The sequence below is a fragment of the Gorilla gorilla genome, chromosome 9 (genome assembly GCF_029281585.2).
Source record: "Gorilla gorilla gorilla isolate KB3781 chromosome 9, NHGRI_mGorGor1-v2.1_pri, whole genome shotgun sequence".
Taxonomy (NCBI): domain Eukaryota; kingdom Metazoa; phylum Chordata; class Mammalia; order Primates; family Hominidae; genus Gorilla; species Gorilla gorilla.
Window position 1 is genome coordinate 131,958,289 of NC_073233.2, and position 8,621 is coordinate 131,966,909.

The window sequence follows — 8,621 nt, forward strand, 5'->3', positions numbered from 1 at the left end:
TACTGTTGGGGCTTTAAACAGTCAAAGGTCTTCTTGTATGTTTATGTACGTATTCACCCTTTCCTGTGGTATTTATGGACTTATTTATGTTGCACTTCTATCCTTCTATCTAGGATTATTTTATTCAATTTTAGAATATCCTTTAGTAATTTGTATAGTGTGTGACTACATTTTATACAGTTTTGAAGGGAGGTTAGGTCTGTACCAGTTACTTTGTCATTGCTCTTTAGAAATAAGTTTCTCTTTTTTGTTTTTAATTTGTAGTTTGACTTTTTGCCTGCTCTTTATATATATATAATATATATTATATAATATATATAATATATATATTATATAATATATATAATATATATATTATATAATATATATAATATATATATTATATAATATATATAATATATATATTATATAATATATATAATATATATATTATATAATATATATATTATATATATTATATAATATATATAATATATATATTATATAATATATATAATATATATATTATATAATATATATAATATATATATTATATAATATATATATAATATATATAATATATATAATATATATAATATATATTTAATATATATTATATATATAATATATATATTATATATAATATATTATATATATATAATATATAATATATATTATATATATATAATATATATAATATATATTATATATATATAATATATATATAATATATATTATATATTATATATATGTAATATATAATATATATATAATATATATTATATATTATATATATATAATATATAATATATATATAATATATATTATATATATAATATATATTTAATATATATAATATATATAATATATATTTAATATATATAATATATAATATATATAATATATATTTAATATATATAATATATAATATATATATAATATATAATATATATATTATATATTATATATATTATACATATAATATATATATAATATATATAATATATATAATATATAATATATAATATATATATAATATAATATATATAATATATATATTATGCTTTAAGTTCTAGGATACATGTGCACAACGTGCAGGTTTGTTACATATGTATACATGTGCCATGTTGGTGTGCTGCACCCATTAACTCATCATTTACATTAGGTATATCTCCTAATGCTATCCCTCCCATGTCCTTTGTAGGGACATGGATGAAGCTGGAAACCATTATTCTCAGCAAACTATCACAAGGACAAAAACCAAACACTGCATGTTCTCACTCATAGGTGGGAATTGAACAATGAGAACACTTGGACACAGGAAGGGGAACATCACACATCAGGGCCTGTTTTGGGGTGGGGGGGTACTTTTTTCCTGCTTTTAAAAACTTTATTGGGAAAGAATTTGTTTTTAAAATGCAAAACTTTATTGAGGTATAGTTTGTATCCATTTTAGGTGCACAGTCTGATATGTTTTAACAAATGGAAGTACCTGTGCATCTACCACCACAATCATGGTAAAAACCTTTCCAGTACCACATATAATCTGCCGTGTCCCTTCTCATCAGTCTTACACTACCCTAAGCCCCAGATAACTACTGATCTGCCTTCTCTCACTATGGTTTAGATTTGTCCTTTTTAGAGTTTCCTATGAATGGGATCATATAGTACATACTATCTTGTGTCTGACTTGTTTTGTTTATCCTAATGTATTTTATATTTATTTGTGCATTTGTGTGTATCAGTAATGCATTTGTCATTGAAAGGTAGTCTATTATATAAATATGCCATAATCCATTACCTATTGCTTTCAGTTTGTGGATATTATTAATAAAGCTGCTACATAGATTCATTTTCAAGTATTTGTTAGGCATATGATTTAAACTCTCTTGGGTAAACATTAAAAAATAGATTTGTCAAGTTGAATGAAAAGTTCAATGACAAATATGTATTTAATATTTTTAAAAATTGGGTTTTCTCCAAACTGGCTGTACCGTTTTATATATCTACCAGAAATGCATAAAAGTTCTTATTGATCCACATTCTCAATAATATTGACTTTAGGTTTTTAAATTTTGGCCATTTGACTATGTGTGTGTAGTCTTATTATGTCTGAATTTATATTTCACTAACGGTTAATAATGTTGAGCAATTTTTCGTCTTCCTGGTGCCCATTCAAATATCCTTTTTTGAGAAGTGTGTGTTCAGATCTTCTGCCCATTTCTCATTGGGTTGTTTTTAATTATTGTGGTATATCTTTACAATTTTTTATTCAGTTCTTTATTAGATATATGCATTACAAATATTTACATCTAGTGTGTTTTTTGCCTACTCATTTACTTATTAATATCATTGGAAAAGCACAAATTTCTAATTTTGATAAAGCCCAACTTTTGACTTATTTCTATGGTTCATGTTTTCTGTCCTTCTTAAGAAATCTATATCTACCTCAAGTTTATGAAAGTTTCTCTCCTACTTTTTTGTCCTGGAAATATAATAGTATTAGCTTTTACATCTAGGTCAATAATCTCATTTAAGTTAATTTTTGTATATAAAGTGAAGTAATATTCAAAGTTTGGTTCTTACTTAGGGATAGACAGACTTTTAGGCAAAATTTGTTGCAAGTATCACACTTGTTTCTTCAAAATGCCTTGGCACTTTGGCTAAAAGTCAACAGACTGCTATGCGTAGGTCTCTTTCTGGACTCCATATTCTGTTCCACTCATCCACGTATTATCTCCATCTTTAAACACACAGGTTTTATGCTTCTGTGCCTACTATGTGCACCATGTGTCTTCAATGTGCACCTTTATTTCCCAAATCCTCAAGCGGCCCTTTTATTATTTAAGTTAATCCTTTTGACACTTGATATTCTTTTAATTTCCTTCTAGTATCCCCGCAATGCTATTAAGATCTAACCTATTAAAGGAGTTTAATAGCATCAGGGAACTGAAAGAGCAACAGTGGTGGCCCTTTCATCCTTTGCTATCTTTCATGACCATGCCATCAAGAAGGAGCTGCTTTTATAAGTACTGTCTCTGGACTTCTTTGAATTTACAGCCTTCTAGAAAGGTCTTTGAGTGTCATTGTGAGAAATAATACTGTAAGGAAAGGTCCAATAACAGATTTGTATAAAACTCCTTAAGGTTTCCTTTCTTGGACTTCCTCGAGAAATGTAGGAGAGGTGGTGGTTACTTTTTCCTGATCTGACCTCTCTTCATGCTACTATTGGATAAGAGACGTTTCCTTCTCCATGTTAGGAAACAGATGTTTAACAGCCAGCACAAAACAAGGAATATAGTGACCAGTCCTCTTGCTTACTTAACTATGTAGGCTTCTGCATCTCCCAAGCTACACCTTCAACCAAATAATTTTACCTGAAACTTTCACAGGCACTCGACCCAAACATTTCCAAAGTCAGACATTTTCATTCTACCCTAAGAACATATCCCTGTTACTTTCTCTATTTTGATAAGTTATATCACAATGGCCAAATCACATGAACTTCTCCATCAGCTTTGCCTCCTCACACAGTGGGCTCCTATTTGCTGTCCCTTTCCCCACTCCCAGTTCCCTCTGCTGTTGTCTGAACTTGGACTTTGGTGTTTTTCTTTCTTGATATACAGTCAAAAAAGCTCTTTAGTTGCTGCCCTAAAATTCACCTTCCTTCCATCTGTCTTCCATGTTACCACAGGTTATGTCTCTAAATAAAAATGCTATCATATTACAGTATTTCAATAACTCTCCAGAACTTGCAAGATAAAAATCCTTCTTCCTAGTATTGTATACAAATTTTGTCATGATTTGTTTGATTTTTATGACTCATCAACTTATGAACACTATACATCTTGTATATTGGGACTACAAACTTCTTAAAAGGAGGTCTATGCCCGTTTATTTTGTTTTGTACTAATTGTACATAGGACACGATAGCCACTCAGTGTATATTTATTTATTGAATGGATAAATAGGTAGATTGAGCCAGGTTAAAATTAATTAACATACACTGGTGTTAAAACTGTATAGTATTTAACAAATACACACACATACACATGAGTAAAACTAGAAAAATCTGAATAAGATTTGTGGATTATAATAATGTCAATATCCTAGTTGTGATATTGCACTACAATTTTGCTAACTGTTACCATTGGGGGAAACTGGGCAAGGTATAACAAGGACTATCACTGTGTTATTTCTTACAACTTCACGCGATTCTAAAATTATTTCAACAACATTTTCAATTAAATAAAGACATTGACATTCTTCTTATATATGTTTATCAATAATTTACTTTCAAAATGGTTGTGTGTGATACATATTGCCATAGTATTTTGAATCCTTAACATCTTTCCAAGTCAAAACTAATAATGAATCTCTCCTTGGGCATCCATTGCACTTACAACAATGTAACCTGGACAATGCAACATATTTTTCCCCCTTGCCAGACAATGACTTTGGTGAATGCAGAGACCTTGTCTGTTGTTTTTGCGTATCTGCTGTTTAGCATGTGACTTAACACCCAATAAATATCCCATAACATTTTAGGTAATGGTAAGTTAGATATAACAGCGTGATGTTACAGAGAAGTGTAAGAATCCAAGTGAATCCAATGACTAAGTAATTTTGGTTTATGTCTACCTCAGTTTTTTTCTTTGAGAAATGAGCTGAATTATATAATTGGTCCATAGCAATCTGATTTCTTGGTGTGAAAACCAAAAATTTACCTCTTATACTGATCATTATGTCATGGTTTATGTAGTTCATGCTTACCAAGTTAGTATGTTTTTCTTCTCAATATCACCACACAGTTTACTTGGAGCAAGATGTGGAAAGTTAGCACAAAGGAACATTCTTGCTAAAGCATCTTTGAAATGCAGCTGCTGCAAATCTGAGGAGTTTGAGAAATGCTTTTCAGTTCTAGCAGCTGCCTTCTAGTTTTCTTTTACTCTTCATGCTATGCTAGGCAGAGTTGGCATGACCAGGATACCTGCGGTATTTAAATTAAACATTTATTTTGAGAAAAATTTATTTACACTTTAAATGTATGTATTTGTTTGGATGACAGATTATAAGGTTCATGGTCTGAGCCTTACCTACCCAGAGAGTGTACAGAGTCCATTTCATATACTTTAAGTCAAACAAACGAATGTGACTTACAGACATAGTCTAATTACATGGGAAATATTATCTAGTACTTTATTCTAAATTAAGGGATACTCTTAACAGTTTTTGACTGCATATTTTTGTCTCTAAGATTATTTAATCATTTTTGTATATTTATTATTTATCCTCTGGTAACTTATAAAAATAATTTTAAAATTGCTGAAAATGGAAACTTGCCATTGAGGATAAGAGATTGGCAGCTCCACAAATATGGAAGGAAAGTCTAGATAGTTGTCATCAGAGACCAATACAATGTGTACAGTGTATACAGTGCATAAATGGACAAATATTTACTCTCAGAAATCTTTCAGGCCAAAGTAAGAAAAAAATATTAAAGAGTTATATGGTTTTTATTGGCCCATGAATGTGAATAAAGCCATTCTTCTTGAGAACCAAGACTTTTTGTCTAGTATTTTCTAAAGTAAAAATTTTATCTTATGGATATTAAATTATGTAGTTATTTATGAATGCCATAATGAATTTTTCAATATAGAAAGTTTAAAACATGAAAAGATTTTTATAAGGCTTTGACTTAAATGACACAAAATAAACTGTAAGAACATTGTACTGAATAACAATTCTGGAAAATATATAAGAAAATAAATTACTTTTCTGATTACTTAATGGAACGTGAAAAGAATAGACTATTATCCTTTCTCTTAGATTATCACCGTGAAATGGCTGCTTTAACTAGGATTCTAACAAACACTCTGCAGAAAAAAATGAAAAATTAATTAACTGTCCGATTAAAAATTAAGACTGAATAATTGAAATGCTCCATTCAAGTATAATGCTTATGTTGAAGGTTTAATTTAATTACAAATAAAAAAAGAAAAGTTAGCCATATATGGCCTTTCTTAACTATTCACCCTGAGCGAATACTGACCCATTTTTCAGCTTCAACAGAGCTTTCTTTACCTCCTTGTTTCTCAGGGTGTACACAACAGGGTTGAAAAGAGGAGTCAGCGTGGTGTAGAAAACGGCCACAACCCCATGCAAGGCGTCCCTGGAGCCTGGCCTCAGGTAAATGAAAAGACCAGGGCCAAAGAAGCAAAGGACCACGATGCAGTGGGAGGCACAGGTCTGAAAGGCTCTGCGCCTCCCCTCTGAGGTGCGGATCCGCAGGATGGAACAGACGATGGACACATAGGACAGCACTATCAGGACAAAGCAGCCCGAGGCCACTACCCCAATATTCACAAAGATGACCATCTCGTTGGCTGAGGTATCTGCACAGGCCAGTTTCAGGATGGGTGGTGCGTCACAGAAGTAGTGCTGGATCTGGTTGGGTCCACAGTAGGGCAAATGGAAAGTCATTATGGTCTGGACAGCAGAGTGCAGAGAGCCACTGAGCCAAGTGCCGGTGGCCAGGAGGGCACACCTGCTCCCACTCATCATGTTGGTGTACCTGAGCGGGTAACTGATGGCCAAGTAGCGATCACAGGACATGACTGTGTAGAGGAAACACTCGGTGCTCCCCAGGAAGTGGAAAAAATAGAGCTGAGCCACGCAGCTGTGGAAGGAGATAGTCCTGCCGCTTGGGGACACCAAGGTCATCAGCATTTTGGGCACCGTGACAGTGGAGAACCATATGTCAATAAAGGACAGGTTGGTGAGGAAGTAGTACATGGGGGTGTGGAGGTGAGAATCCACCCTGATCACCAGCAGGATGAGGAGGTTCCCCAGCACAGTGAGCACGTAAACCACCAGGAAGACTCCAAAGAGGGGGGCGTCCAGCGCTTGGACATGGGGAAGGCCAGTGAGGATGAACGCTGTCACGAGGCTGGCGTTGGACATTTCTTCTCATATATGGGGCTCTGTTCTTACAGAAAGGAAGGGAGATAGCATTTACTGTCAGCATGTTTTATATGAAATATGACAACTATAATTTTCTGATTAAGAACACTAGGGTTAAATTATTTTTTATATTTTATAAATTCCTTTTGCTTCAGTATAGGTCTTTGAAGAGGAATAGCACTTTCTTATTCCAGTACCAGAATAAGCCATATACAAAAGAGGAGGAAATTAACATAAAATCAGCCAAATTTTGAAAAGAAGAACAAATTTTGTATCCTATTTTCTGTAGAATTGGAAAAGATATACTCAAATTAGCAACACTTAGGTGCTGGCAAGCTCTTTCCGGGGATAAGCCTTTATTCAAGCATCTCTCTCTGTTTTTCTCTCAAACACACACATATATAGATACGCATGCACACACACATTCTCTCTGTGTCAACACACACACACACACACTTTCACACATACAGATTCAGTCTCTTTGATCATTAGAGAATTTCCATTACAAATACAAATTTCTGAAGCAATCTTCATTCTGGATGGCTGGGAGAAAACTGCCTTCTCAGAGCTCTCTGGCCAGCTGCAGAACTAAGGCAGGATTCCAGCAGTGGTTTAGCATTATGTGGAGCCGGTCTTCTGTTCCTTTGTTTTACCCTAGATCAGGGGTCCTCAAACTCCAGGTCAGGGACTGGTACCGGTCCATGGCCTGTTAGGAACCAGTCCGCACAGCAGGAAGAGAGCTGCCAGCAAGCGAGCATCACCACCTGAGCCCCGCTTCCTGTCACGTCAGCAGGGGCATTAGATTCTCGTAGGAGTGGGAACCCTATTGTGAACCGCACATGCGAGGAATCCAGGTTGTGTGGTCCTTATGAGAATCTAACTAAGATCCTCCCCCTCCCCACCCCAGGTCCCACCCTGGTCCATGTAAAAATTGTCCTCCATTAAACCAGAAACTTGTCCCTCGTGCCACAAACATTGGGGACCGCTGCCCTAGATCATACCTTCCTGGTCATATACAAAGTTTGACCCCAAGCTAATGCAATAATGAACAGTACCATCATTTTCTTTAGCTTCCCTTATTCTGTGTCTCTTTCTATTTATACATTTTGTATTATTTACTTCTCCAGAATTTTAGGCAATTAAGCCTTCTCTTTCTAAAGTATGATCAAATAATCTCACAACACATTTTGAGATAGCCAAGAAGAATGGAACCTGCTTGAGTAGTAAGAAAGACTAAACTTTCTCTGATGTTTGAGTTTCAGAACTGAATTAAAATAATAATATAGTTATTATAAAAATACAAATGCCCTTCTAAAAATAAAAAAAGTCTTTCATTTCCATTATTTCTAGGATTTCTATTATTTCAAAGCTCAGACTCAAAGTTTTTCTTTTTTTCTTTAACATGTGGACACAATGTCCCAGACATATTTTCAGGAGAAAATAAATTAAAATTTATGAAGAAATATAAGGAAACGTGGTTGAAGACCTGGACCTCTCTGATAGAAAAGAAGCATTTCATTATTAATTTCTAAAATGCTTGTGTCATAAATCAGCAATACATTTTTTGTGGGGGGGGTCTCTGACAGAAGCAGACTTTTCCATCATGGAATTCAGCTGCAACTGAGTTGGAAACTCAGAGTTGCAATGCTAAGGTTTATAGAAAAAGCACTTCATTGATT

At 33.6% G+C, this 8,621-nt stretch overlaps 1 protein-coding gene across 1 annotated transcript; it reads right to left on the minus strand.

The window, feature by feature from the left end:
• Positions 1-6,006: 6,006 nt before the first annotated feature.
• Positions 6,007-6,942, minus strand: OR10G7 (olfactory receptor family 10 subfamily G member 7). The gene has a single exon (XM_004052334.4). It carries the CDS (start codon positions 6,940-6,942, stop codon positions 6,007-6,009), a length of 936 nt encoding a protein of 311 aa, XP_004052382.4.
• Between the last annotated feature and the right edge of the window lie 1,679 nt (positions 6,943-8,621).

Coding starts and splice junctions, on each gene's coding strand:
- OR10G7 (XM_004052334.4), bottom strand. CDS start 6,942: ATGTCCAACGCCAGCCTCGTGACAGCGTTCATCCTCACTGGCCTTCCC.